Below are 14,159 nucleotides of genomic sequence, written 5' to 3'. Positions count from 1 at the left end.
TATTTGTATTATGGTTATTGGTGCCCTAGTGTCAATTGTGCAGTGGTGCATATAATTACTTTATAGTAGTACTAAATGTGATTCCTATCAAATGTCGTCTGGTGGAAATTAGCTTTGGATCATCATGTGAGTGCACAAAAAGTAAACGACCAGCAGAAGGTTGATAAAAGAAAAAGTATGACTACTCTTTACGATAACATCTGAACCTGGAGTTAACATTTGAGACCTGTGCGAGAACCCGGGATGACATGCAAGACAAGACAAAAAAGGGCTCAAGGAGAACCAAATGACGCCGGCAGTTAGGGTCCAGGGAGGACGGATCAACAGCAAAAAAGGCGCACATTTGCGGTTTCTTTGACCTTGGTGTGCAAAAGTATACTCTTTATTCTTATTATATATCCAACTTTATTCTGCCCCGTCCCTCTCCCCTCCCACAGGGGCTGACCCAGCCCCCAAACCAGTGGCAGACCAACAGAACAGGACAATGCTGACTGCCACCAGTTTACTGTCACTATTACAATAGCCAATCAGAGCTCACCTGCATAAAGAAGGCAACCAAACAAAGAAGAGCAGAAAAAAGGGCTTATTTTTTCTTTTTTGTTAAATAGTAATAAATACATTGAGATGCAGTGGTTCGTTCTTTATCCCTTTTCTCTGAAGCAGGAGGGTTAAAAAGTTTGGATGTCATGTAGTTGTGTTTTTTTAAACGTTTTTTTATTGATCTGTGTTGGTTCTTTAGCAGCAATCCGCATCAATTGTCATGGTGATTAGCAGCACAGAGAGGAGGCGGCTATGTCTGGGGAACCACCACAGGAGGAGCAGGGCAAGATAAGAGGAGGAGGAGGAGGTTCCCTTCATGTGCCCCGACACATTCCCCTACCAGACACCCCCCACTTCTACCACATAAGAGAGAGAGAGAGAGACAGAGAGAGAGAACAGAGGGACAGGGGGCTGTAGTCCGGACAGATTTCAACCGTATTCCTGTTCCTGAACCTTTACGTCATTGAAAATTAAAGCTGGGAAGCATTTTCATTTTTCAAAAATGCTAACATGTTCTTGTGTTTTCTAACTGCTGTGGGCTGAAATAGCATTTCTCTTCATTTTTTTTTTTTTTCACTCAACTCGGTCCTGGATGAATGTGGGAAAATGAATCCAACGCTGTCATTTATAAAACTCTCCCCCCCCCCCCCCCCCCCCCCCCCCTCCTCCTTCAGAAGCAGGAACAATCAAGTAAAAACACACAGCTCCTCAAACCACAGAAAAAAATCTAATATTAAACAACAATATTCATAAAAACAAGCCAGTCTCAATTGTTCCATTCTAATTCACAGCTGTTGCTCCTCACTTACTCTTCAAAGAAGACAAAAACTTAAAAGAAAGAATAAAATAAGCTTTCCCCCCCCCGCCTCCTCCTCCTCTCTCCTCCTCTCAAGTAGAAGAAATGATCTCCTTCAGCTCAAAGTTCACCACTTAGTCTCTGAACTGAGTATGTGTGTGTCTGAGACCGTGTGTCTGTGTGTATGTATGGTGGAGGGGCTCTATGTCTATTTACCACTTTTGTATGTGTATACTGTAGTTGTTAAAGTCGTATGGCTTTAGGGTGTGTTTGAGGGTATATCAAGAGTTGGCTGCCCCTTCGTCCGAGTCCGGTCGCGCCCTGCCGCCCCCTGCCAGGTTATTGTTGTTGGACACGGGGTAGTAGTCCTCAGGAGGCGGGGCTTGGGGCCCCTGGGCACCGGAGGCTGTCCGAGTCCGGAAGGCAGACAGTCCGATTGGCAGAGCTAGGGGCAAGGAGGCGGAGCCAAACTGCGAGGCTTCCATGGAAGACACCGCCCCGCCCAGGTGGTGAAGCCCCAGGGACACGCCCACATCCATGCTGTCACTCATCTGGGGGGAAGATCCCTGCTGGCCTCCGACGCCGCCGCCGCCGCCGCCACCACCGCCTCCTCCGATGCCCGTCGGCCCCTGGCCCTGCCGCAGGCCCCGCCCGCCGTTGCCGTGGTGGGTGTAGACCGGGTGGGGGTGGTGCGGCGCGTCCAGGAAGTGACGCTGGTGTTGCTGGGAGGCAGCCGGCTTGTGGAGGAGCAGCTGAGTGTAGGACTCCTGGCCGCCGCCGCCGCCGCCGCCACCGCCACCGCCGCCACCGCCGCCGCCGCTCTCGCTGCTGGGCCAAATACGCATCTGCTGCTGGGAGGGAGCCTGGAGGGGGAGCAGGGGGGCCACGGGCAGAGGGGGACGCCGTCAGCATACTATTGTGGACGGGAGCCGCCCGCCGCACTACCCAGCGGGAGGCCTGGTTGGCTGTCATGATTGAACGCTAGAACATGGAATATTAGGCCCAATCCCATTTCGACCCCTTCCCCTTACCCCTCCCCCTTGTTTTGAAGGGGAAGGGGTAGAAATGGGATTGGGCCTTAGTATTGAAATGAAGAACAGTTCTGAGTGTGAGTCCTTGATTTAACGGTGTCTGACTAAGACCGTTGACTTTTGTGTTTAGGCGTGGCTGTTGATGCTTTGCCAGGCAATGGTGATGACCACTGATAAAAGGGAGTTGTACATTTGTTTGGGTCCAATCCATTTTTTTGCAGATAAGCACTCCTAAGCTACCTGATTCCACTTTAACTGATACGGTGTCCCAATGCCGTCAGCTTTATTATTTCAATGCAATATACTTATGGCTTTCTGGTACTTTTATCCAATATATATATTAGGGTTGCCGCTGTGTGGACATTTTCACACCGAGTAATACACTCGTGTCAACACCGGTATTACAGAGTATATACGGTAAAAACTTTGAAACTAGGTCAACCGCCATCTTCTCCGTCAACTCTCCTCTCACACTCGGTGACAGCGTCTTATAACGTTCTATATATAATAGTATAATACAATTCAATATCACGGCAAAAAGCTCTGTGCGTCTCCGGATGGCCGTAGCGCGGGGAGCTCTCGTAGGGATTGGGCTTCGCAGGATTTGTTTACCGGCGTTGCTATGGTTACCGGTCTTGTGTGTTCCAACGGTTTATTAGGTAGCCTATCTATTATCATATATACATCTATTATTACATTTTTATTTACTTAATTATAATTATATTATTAATTTCTACTGAATTTTTATTTTATTACTGAAAAAAAACAAAAAAAATACTCTGTGATGCCGGTGTGCAACACAGAGTAATCGGTGTTGTCCTCAACACCGGTAACACCGGTAATACCGTATACCGCGGCAACCCTAATATATACATTACATTATGTATTACTCTGTGCTGGTTGGTGAATGATCTAATAACATAAGACTTGAACCGTGGCAGTCCATATGAATCCTGCTGAATCCACCTAATTCTTATATCCGCTGTACATTCGAATAATAAACAACACTATATGCATCTGTTTCCATTGGTCAGTACCTGGGGGCTTGTCATCTCGTAGTCCGAGTGAGTAACAGCAGAGTTGTAGTAGCGATTACTGTAGCGGTAGTTACGGTTGTCATTGGAGGAACCACTCGAGCCACCTGGTGAGAGAACACGTAATGAGGATGATGATATTATTAAGTCCTTCTTCAAATTCTTTTTTAAAAGGCACCACACATGTTGTAGAAAGAAATATCAGCTCTCTGACGGGTTGGTAGTTCCTTGTTTAAAAATCATGCTTCTCATTTTGAAGCATGAAAAGGTCAACTCTTATCCATCTCTAGTGGCTGCAGGAGCATTTAAATGCAAGGCCGAAACCATTGCTTGCCTATCGGTGCAACAAGGTGCCAGCATAATATTCTTCCCTCTTGCTAACAGAGTACGAAGAAGTAGCAAGTTCATGAGACTTCCAGTCTTAGCATCAAGAGGCAAACTTTAGTAGGCTACCCGATGGCTTGTTTGGGCCTGATTGATCTATAACAAATTGACCCCATTGTTCGAACCACTGAACAAGCCAAGTAACACCCATCTCATGAATAGAGCAATAGCTAGAGCTATAATATCTAGGCTACCTGGTTAACTCATTAAATATATCGATAAGTTAACAATTGAAGATGGATTCGCTAGCCACGTATACACTTTGGGAGTTATTTAATTGGAATAAAGAAGTTTGAAAACAGATGGAATAAAAAAAGATATGACATCCCTCTATTGATTATTATTTTTCATGATGAAAATAAAATATATACAGTTGATTATTATCCTTTATAATATTGACCTTAACCATCAATTGTGAAAAAAGCCTTTCTGAGCTAGAGCAGATGTTTTAAAATGGACCTCTAGCATGTTCAGAGGGTCGATCAGGATCTCCCTATCATGATTTAAGCATAGCAGTAAGATTGTGTTTAACCATTAGAGGGCAGCAAACCCTAAAAAGTGTGTTTGGGGGGAAGTGCAGTAGGTGACAATCTAGTAAATGGCCTTGACTTGAATAAGTGACACCAAAATTTCAGGTGCATGTGAACATCTCATAAAACATCCATGGCCATGAATTGATAGGTGAGAGACATCTGTATACCAGAGCTAGAGACGGAGCTTGTAGTGGAGGTTGAATGAGAGTGGTCCATGGCAGGAGACGTGGATGTCGATGAACTTGTGTTGGTTCCCTCGTCTGTCGTCTTTTTGAAGAAATTGTGCTGCAGAGCGTAGAATGGAGTGATTCGGCTCTTCGGGTCGTAGTCTAGCATGCGCAGGATCAGGTCTGGAACACAAAACGTTGCGCGGCGTTGATACGAATTCAGGAAGAAAGTACGACATGATTCATAGGATATGATGTTATATTTCTGTGGTGCGTCATCAATCAAACATCCAATCGAATGGGAGCTTGATCAGGACATTCTTATTGAATCTGTATCGTCACACAACATGATGATTGGTGATGTTTAGTGTCCTGTACACTACATTGCTTTCTGTTGATCGTTTACCTTTAAACTTCAAGTAGTCACATGGGGCATGACCTGGTTCCCCGGCACGTCGGCCTCCTGGCCCTCCGGTCTCCACCCCCAGGATCTCATGGAGACGTCGCGTGGCTGGAGGTTTATACTCCTGGATCCACACACACACACACACACACACACACACACACACACACACACACACACACACACACACACACACACACACACACACACACACACACACACACACACACACACACACACACACCGTCAACTACCGTTGGATTACACCAATCATTTAGAATGGCTAAGAGGAGAAAATTAACATTGTGGTTATGGTACAGGTCAGGATTTAAGTACCTTCTTAATGTCCTTGTTCTTTTTTACTGTCCACAAGCCGTCTGACAGCTTGTCAAAATACTTCCTGGCTTTAGGAGCTGTGTCCAGCATGTGGCTGGGAGGGACACCGAGCACCTCCACGATCTTATTCATCTGGTCCACCTGCAGACGCAACGGAGAGGGAGGTGAGCCCCGCGCTCCAACGACAACATTCAAACCGCACCACCAGAGAGGAATACACACTAACGCATACACATAAGGACTGCGGAGCCCCGATGATGAAACTCAATCATTTTTAACATCTGGGGAGAGCCATACATACACGCCAACATTAAGTCAGTCTTTGTTGGCCTTGTCCTAACGCACCGACTACATAAGCATGTCTGGGAACAGGTGCGTCTCCATGCGTCTCAGCCGTGTACCTCATTGGATCCACTGAACAGGGGCTCTCCGGTGTGCATCTCCACCAAGATGCAGCCAAGAGACCACATGTCGATAGCCAGGTCGTAGGGCATCCCTAGCAACACCTCTGGGGAACGGTAGAACCTGCTCTGGATGTACTGGTAGATCTGCAGAGGACAGTGAAGGAGGAGAACGGGCGTCAGAGGAGTGGAAGAGTGTGGAGTGTGTGGAGCGTGTGAATCGAGGGTGGACTGTATGGAGCGTGTGAATCGAGTGTGGACTGTATGGACCGTGTGAATCGAGAGTGGACTGTATGGACCGTGTGAATCGAGTGTGGACTGTATGGACCGTGTGAATCGAGAGTGGACTATATGGAGCGTGTGAATCGAGTGTGGACTGTATGGAGCGTGTGAATCGAGTGTGGACTGTATGGACCGTGTGAATCGAGTGTGGACTGTATGGACCGTGTGAATCGAGTGTGGACTGTATGGAGCGTGTGAATCGAGTGTGGACTGTATGGAGCGTGTGAATCGAGTGTGGACTGTATGGAGCGTGTGAATCGAGTGTGGACTGTATGGAGCGTGTGAATCGAGTGTGGACTGTATGGAGCGTGTGAATCGAGTGTGGACTGTATGGAGCGTGTGAATCGAGTGTGGACTGTATGGATCGTGTGAATCGAGTGTGGACTGTATGGAGCGTGTGAATCGAGAGTGGACTGTATGGAGCGTGTGAATCGAGTGTGGACTGTATGGAGCGTGTGAATCGAGTCTTGACGGTGAGTCAGTTTGATACAAGTGGATGAAAGGTGGGATGTAGGTGAGTTTGGATTCTGTCACTCCGCTGAACACTGAGTTTGTTGCATGCCGTTCCAGCCAGTGGAGTGAGAGAGTGTGGGTAATGGGGTGACATGAGTGCCTTCTTGACCGTCACCTGGGGCTTTGTTCCTGTCTCCATTATTGTGAATTATGAAATTAGGTCCTTTGGAGTTCACCATGGATGTGTTGTGTGTGTGTTATTAGATTGATGTGTGTGTGTATATGTATTGCTCACCCTCTGTCCAAGCTGGCAGGAGGATCCAAAGTCGACAATCTTGATGGCGGATCGTTTGGGGTTACATAACAAGATATTCTCTGGTTTCAGATCGCAGTGGATGATTGACAGCTCTGGTGTGGCCAGGAATAATAATGCTGTAGATAAAAACAAAAGTTACATGTATAAGCATATCACTTTCATTACTCATTATCTATTGTCGTTAATATAATTTGCCAAATTCCTAATAAAACAATCAAAAGTGTAAAATGTTTTATTTGTCACTGCTCAATGTTTTCTTTGACATATCATTTTATCTATAAGATATCAATTATGGACTATAAGCCGTCCGAAATATATCAAATATCTTGAATGCTTTTGGAATATATTTTGAAGGGCTTAACTGACAACTGACAAGACACTTCTTATTTAGATCTTGTGTATTTATTTTATATTCTAACAATGAAGTCAATGAGCACAGAATTGTATTCTCCAACAAGTGGAATCTAGGGTTTGCTGCCATCTACAGGGGAAGAACATAGTTGGCTCTCTGTGATACAGGCATGGAACAAGACGTTATTGTTCGTATCACAGAAGCCAAATCACTCCGGACTAAAATACCAGGTGTTATTCTCTCTCTCTCATATATTATGTTAGGAGTCAAACACAGATGATAATTCAGATTTTAGTGTGTGTGTGTGTGTGTGTGCGTGTGTGTGTGTGCGTGCGTGTGCGTGTGTGCGCACATACCTGTGCAGAGCTGCTGTGCAAATTTCCTGGTCAAGTTGAGGGACACCCCCCTGAAGTTTGTGTTCCTCAGGAGATCATACAAGTTGTAACTTAATAACTCAAACACCAAACATAGATGGTTTCTGAACATAAAGTGACGCTTCAGGTGAACTAGAGAGAAGGAGAAGTCAGAGGGAAACAATGGTCAGTTCAGAGGTGGGAATAAGAGGCCAACCTTAACACCAACAGCATCACCCATCTTAAAATAAGACCCCTAGCACTACGATAGCTGTTGTAGTTCACCTACCCCCCACCCCCCCCCTCGTAGTTACTGTTGCCAACTCGGACAAACAAACTGACCAGAGCCCACCATGCCGGGTTGTCCTACAGAGTAACTGTCTGCTATAATTAATCTGTGATGACAGGGTGCTTTGGATGAATGCAAGCCCCCCCAAGACAGTCCGATGATGCCATCCCGCGTGACAATGCTGCCCTAGGAGTTAGGAGGTTATTGGTGCTTACCTATGTAATATTTCATCTCAGTGTCGTGCTTGTTCATGAGCTCCAGCAGTCGGAGCTCAATCTGTGCCTGGTTTAAAAAGGCCTTCTTATTCTTTATGATCTTAATCGCCACCCATTCCTGCTCATGGTGGTCGTATGCCTTCACCACCTGGAGGAAGAGAAATATTAAAATTACACATTTATCAAGATCACAATCAGAGTTTCGGATTCACAGGTTCAGATTAGTTTTGTTCCTGGTGTCACATATGCATTATGAATAATAATGCTTTACCTTTAACCTCATTTGTCAGGTCATTAGTCATATTTTTATATTCTAGGCAAGAACAATGAGTGTTTTGTTCTCATAGATAATATCACTAAGTACTAGTTGAACGACAACCTTAGAGAAGAGTCTTTTATCAGAATGACCATTTACACAAGAGAAATGTGTGGATCCTACAACCGATTTCTTTAATTATATGTTATAACAAATGAATAAAAGGAAATGAAACATTTTTCAGGAAATGTTTATCATATGTATAACCCGTTACCGTAAACTCGATAAGAAAAGGGTTCTTTGTTCTATATATAGTTCTATAGCGTCGCTGCAGACAGTAGATGAATGCACAATGGAACTACCTGTTGAGGCCTTAATATTGCTGAAGAGATAGGTAGTACCACCCATCGAGTTGCTAATTTACCCTGAAAGGAAAGTTATGACAGAAACCCCAACCCTTTGTTGGCTGTAAACATATTTTCCCGAAAGTGTATTAAATCGATAATAAAACACCAGGCAATGGCACAGATAGTAGTAAAGATTCATATTGTCCTCATTATGCAGATAATGTGTTTGGCCACACATCTCAGAGCCTCAATGTACTTCATGCAAATATTGTCATGTTGGAATGACTAAACACTCTGTGCCATTTTGTTACATCTGTTACATCTTCCAGTGTGCGACGTCCAGAACATTTCTGTTAAAGATTGATGTCAAATACATGTGTTTTCATTTGCCTGATGCATGGAAAACTTAATAACGCAGACTAGTTGTAACCATTACAACAGTCAACCACACTGCCTTCACCTGTCCAAAGGAGCCCTTGCCGATGAGTGAGTCTATCTCATAGCGGTCCAGCCACTTCTCGCCATTCTTGACAATGTAATCGTAGTTGTCGTCATCATAGCCATCATTGTAGACTTTCCGCTCCTTCTTAGTGCTGCTGTCCTCTGGGGGCACCTGCTGGGCTCGCCTCTTCTTCTTGGTATAGTACACCTGGACGGAGTGGGGGCACACACAGCACATACCTGACTTGTAACATCCTTCACAACTGTATATCTGGGGTTTGGGCTTTCTCAATGACGTTAAGCTTAAGAACTGGTCCGTATGACTGCCACACTCTCCTTTAAAGTAGCCTTCTGGTATCCCATTTGCATTTAATAAAATATTGTATACAATTTAATTAAAAATAACCAATGTTTATAGATTCCTTTTGGGTCACTGTGGTTACCTTGCTTCGAGTGATCCTCTGTAAACATTCTGAGACTTCTTTCTTTAATTTACACAGAGCATAACAAGACCAGGGTGGACCCAGCGAGGAGCGACAGAAAATCACCATCCAACAGTATTGGACGGTCTGAACATTTTACTTCATTACAAACAATATAGCGCTTTCATACAAATAAAAAAAACAATCAAATGATCCAGCCTATATTTTTTTTACTTTAAAATATGGCTATGTCTATTTACACATTTATCACCTTTGTCTGATACAACGATATACTTTACACTTTTCAAGAAAAAGACTAAATGGGTACATCGTCCATGACACTGAGCGGCACGGTCTCCTACCTCATTGATGTGCTTGTAAGTCTTAATTAGGTCAACGGAAAGTTTCCTTAATGGAGCGCAGGCTGGGTCTCTGAAACTAGGTGGGATCCTCCGCTGGAGTATGGTCATATCAGACAGCGCCTGCAGGAAGACAGGGGTTAGTGGTCGTCAGCTCAACCAGGCACCAATGAATGCTTTGTTTTTGTATTCGTTCTGTCCTGGTGATTACAACTGTGAAAGTAGTTGTAAAAATGAACGCGTGTAGTTTCTGCCGAGGATATAAATGGTTGAGGGATGATCCATTTCTTCCCCCTGAGCTAATAAATCCTCCTAGTGGCGAGGTGCCTCGGGAGTATAAAACGTCTTGCCAGATGTCCTCCGTGTCAACTTTACAGTATACACTTCTCAATTAATCTTTATTTGTTGCTCTCAGACGCGGCCAGGTCGGACATCGAGCAGGTAAGCGTTCCCACTAGTGGCGCCTACCACCAATGTGATCCATCACATTAACCCATCTTAAATGGTTGGATTTTCAAAATGCCTGCAAAAACCCAATGCAGCCTAACGAGGCAGCTGCTTACGTAAGACAAAGGCAGTAGGCTCGCTTACGGCTGGGACGCAGTCAAATGCGTTTGCATATTATAGGCTGTAGAGTGTATGAGATTGATGTCATCTCATTCTTTATCGCAAAGGCTGTATTTAATTACAAAATCTGACTTGACACTAAAACATACTCAATCGCAAACGTGAACGATTGATTTCCTGCTCCGTTGAATATGTACACACCTCTTCAACATAGCATGGTACAAACATGTTTTGTATATTTGCGAGTTAGATATCTGAAGGCAAATGATTGAATTCCCCAAATCAAGTATTTGATTATAATATATTAATAAAAAAAGGAAAAGGAAAAGGAATATGCCCCACTTGGCAAGTGAAGGGTCTCAGTTGAATGTAGGGGTGAAAAAAATAATCGATTCTTCGATGCATCGCAATTCTCTCTAGAACGATTCCGTCTCGATGCCGAGACGGAATCTTTTTTATTTGTTCGCCTGCTACAACATTCTGTTAGCCCGAGAGGGATACTTTTAGTAATTTTACAATTATTTAATTTATCTTCAGTGTGTATTGGCCAATCTGATTTGTCACGATTGCGATTCAGCCTACGCATAGCATGAACGCAAACTCGCAGCAAGACACAAGAACTCCTTCTAATTCAAGCGAAGATTTTTCTATAATGACATAGAAAAGAATGATTAGAAAGAAAATAAAACTGAAACCTATTTTTTACATACTTCCATATTGTGTTGTAATGCAAGCTGCATTGATTATTGCATTGTTTATAGAATAGTAATATTTGTGACAGAAGCTTTTTCTCTAGTTAAATATTAGATAAGTTAATTCATCTGTTGATGTCTTGAATGATCATCACAAAAGTAGGAAGTGATTAGCAAACTCTGAGTAGCAAACTCAGATGTATATATATATATTTTTGAAAATCGCGCAATAATCGTTTTAGAATCGAATCGTTGTCCTCATAATCAGAATCGAATTGTGAGGTGCCAAGAGATTCCGACCCCTGGTTGAATGCCAGTCATATTGAGGCATCGAACCCTAATATCAGCTCTCAACAATTGATGCCTTAGCAGACTTATGTGGATCATGGGTCACCCTGATGGTCCGACCGTAGAAGGGAACGCGTTAGGCTTGTGTCATACTGAACACTGTTACGGTGACACTTAATAAAAAGGCACTCAGTGGGCACATTACAGGAAGAAATCTTGATCGTTGTTAATGCCAATTAACGATCCATGATCATAACCATTGGGCTGCTTTAAAAAATATTATAGAGGCCTGGAGCAAGCATGTTTATGACTTTCCCGCAAACATTAAACAATTGGAAACTATAATGGTCAAAAAGACCACCAAATAAGTGAAGGAATTGACCTGTAGATAATCCTATCGTGTTTGGATCATAAGCCCGACAAGGCCGGTACCAGATTCAGACTGTGTCTCTCTGATGTCATGCTGCTGTGATCGGACTGATCAATAAAAATTGTGACCTCAAATCTTTCTGCAACTCTTGAGTTGGGTGCGACTATGACGATTAGCACTGTTGGAGGTGTTGAAGTGATGTCCCGGACTTGGCAGACCGCTTCGACCATAGATGTTTTTTTGAGCTCTGTCTGAATTGTTGTGCTTCACTCGTCTATTATCCAATTTGGTAGAGTTGCAGTATTGTCGAAGTGGGATGCCCGACACCATAGTCCAGCACTCGAGCTGTAACTACCTGCATCTGGCCCGCACCCGCAAAGAACTGGATCCCTCCAGTGATCCACAATTATCTCTATGCTATTCTGGAGCCAACCTGTACCGCTAGTAGAATACATTGCTCCCCGATGCATTTCAAGCAACAAGAAACTACTGTTCAATTTCATCAAAACTATGCTCAATCAACAAATCACCTATGTTAGGGGATAATTTGGAGGGCTCCCTATATTGTCGAGGCTGTGCATCTTTGAAAACTTAAGACTGAAATTCTAGTGTCTACACAGTCGGCGTGAGTCGGACCAATGAGGGGAGCCGAAAACAAGGCGCACGCAGCGAAGAATCAGTTTTCCTTTTTGATAAATTATTAAAATCGATCAGTGATTTGTTTTAGTGAAACGAGAAAATAAAGGTTTAGAACACCAAAACCTAAACGAGAGGGACTGGATGAGGAACGGGCTATACGGTCCAAACTGGGACAGTGCCTAGGGGTCCAGGGTCGGGCTCTGATTGGTACAGTTATATCGGTATTAACGTTGGGTTTTAAAGGAAATATTATTCAGATAACAAATGTTCTCATCTGATTTGAATTTTTCAGCTCCACTGACTTTTACATTTTTTTTTTTAATCCTTTTTATTGTAGAGTAAGACAGGAAGCTATGGGAGAGAGAGGGGAAGATAATGCAGCATAGGACCGAGGCCAGGAATCGAACCCCGGTCGGTGCGGTAAGCACTGGGCCTTAATGGCACGCCCTCCCCCCGCTGAACCACCAGGGTGCCCCCTAGCACCACTAACTTAACAAAGTGGGTCTTGATGGAAACAGTAGCTGTGTTCGAAATCGTTCCCTAATCACTCACTCACTATTCCCTATATAGTCAGTGTATGATATAGTGCACTATATAGAGAACGGACAAACGAGAATTCGGACACCACGCTGAACATTTCAAAACGACCGCATTGCATTGTGGTATACGGGAGTAATGCGTAGGGAACATCGTGCGTTCACTCCAATTTTGGGTATTTTATGTCCACTATATAGTGAATGAAGTTAACCCCCGAGAACTCGAACCCCACTACAAAACGGCGAGCGCCCTACACAGGGCACTACACCCGTGACGGGGGCCCGGTTCCGGACACAGCCAGTCAACGTGGCCCCCGGTAGGGCTGAACGATCTATCGTTTTCGACCGAAAATCGTGATCTCAAGCATTACGATTTTGGGATCGTCAAAGCGTTTTTTTTATATATTTTACAAAAGTGCAATTATTTTGATGATGATGAGCCATTGAAGCAAGTTTACAAGAGGGCTCCCTTTTTATTTGACTTTTTTGGTTGTTGTTTCTTAGGTACTTGAATAAACAGTCTTGCATTTGAAATCTGTTGCCAGCAGTTTTCATTATTGCATTACCTTAATGGAATTCATTGGTTATATTAATTTATACTGAAACTTGATTTAAAGAAAATAAATCGTGGTTGAAATCGAAACCGCAATCTCTACCAGATAAATCGCAATTTCAATTTTTTCTTAAAATCGTTCAGCCCTAGCCCCCGGCGTGGCCCCCGGCGTGGTGGCGTTACCTGCTGCTGCTCTGCCATGGAGTGGATGGAGCTGAAGGAGGGGTGTGCGTGGGTGTGCTGGCTGGTCATGGCTGGCTCAGCAGGGGAGAAGCCCTGGGCAGCGGAGGAGGAGGAGGAGGAGGTGGTGGGGGGACATCCTGAGCTGCTTCCACCTGGGGAGGGAACACATACGATGGATACGCCGTTAGCGGAGGTCTGTGATTAATATTGCGCACGGACCAGTCGGCCTCCAGGGATGCCAGCCACAAAGGAAAGCATTGTGGTCATTGTGTTATCCGCCCCCCCCCCCCCCCCCGATTCAATATGCATTCCGTATGCCGTTCATGGTCCTTCTTGTGTAGGTCAACTGGTAGAGCATGGCATTTGTGCCGCCAGGGTCAACGGTTTGATTCCCCAACTGCTGAGTATGTGGTGCACACAACGTTGCTTTGCTGAACATTGCTTTGCTTGAGTGAAGAAAAATGAGCATCAGTGTTGAAGCACAACAAATTGCATTCAACTCTTTGTTTGTGATTTGAACAGACAGTGATTTCCGAAATTCTGAACAATTTAAATGAAATGATACAATTTAAATTACTGAATGACTAAAATAGTAGACATATAAAAAGGTTTCCTTCAATT

The 14,159-nt window shown here is 44.2% G+C and overlaps 1 protein-coding gene across 2 annotated transcripts in view; it reads right to left on the bottom strand.

Moving 5' to 3' along the window:
* Nucleotides 1-1,204: 1,204 nt before the first annotated feature.
* Nucleotides 1,205-14,159, bottom strand: part of dyrk1b (dual-specificity tyrosine-(Y)-phosphorylation regulated kinase 1B) — a 38,644-nt gene continuing 25,689 nt past the window's right edge. For both annotated transcript variants that reach the window (XM_056602080.1, XM_056602078.1), the window contains exons 2-13: nt 13,539-13,690; nt 9,714-9,833; nt 8,949-9,137; nt 7,886-8,033; nt 7,385-7,534; nt 6,656-6,792; nt 5,626-5,772; nt 5,225-5,365; nt 4,892-5,012; nt 4,486-4,668; nt 3,405-3,508; nt 1,205-2,199 (exon numbers count right to left, since the gene is read on the bottom strand). In XM_056602080.1, the coding sequence (XP_056458055.1) occupies nt 1,618-2,199; nt 3,405-3,508; nt 4,486-4,668; nt 4,892-5,012; nt 5,225-5,365; nt 5,626-5,772; nt 6,656-6,792; nt 7,385-7,534; nt 7,886-8,033; nt 8,949-9,137; nt 9,714-9,833; nt 13,539-13,607 (2,091 nt within the window). In that variant the 5' untranslated portion in view covers nt 13,608-13,690 and the 3' untranslated portion in view covers nt 1,205-1,617. The remainder of the gene's footprint in view (nt 2,200-3,404; nt 3,509-4,485; nt 4,669-4,891; nt 5,013-5,224; nt 5,366-5,625; nt 5,773-6,655; nt 6,793-7,384; nt 7,535-7,885; nt 8,034-8,948; nt 9,138-9,713; nt 9,834-13,538; nt 13,691-14,159) is intronic.

This window comes from Gadus chalcogrammus, chromosome 11 (assembly GCF_026213295.1).
Source record: "Gadus chalcogrammus isolate NIFS_2021 chromosome 11, NIFS_Gcha_1.0, whole genome shotgun sequence".
Classification (NCBI taxonomy): Eukaryota; Metazoa; Chordata; class Actinopteri; order Gadiformes; family Gadidae; genus Gadus; species Gadus chalcogrammus.
Note: the sequence above shows the minus strand (reverse complement) of the source record. Positions and strands in the feature narration are given on the sequence as shown.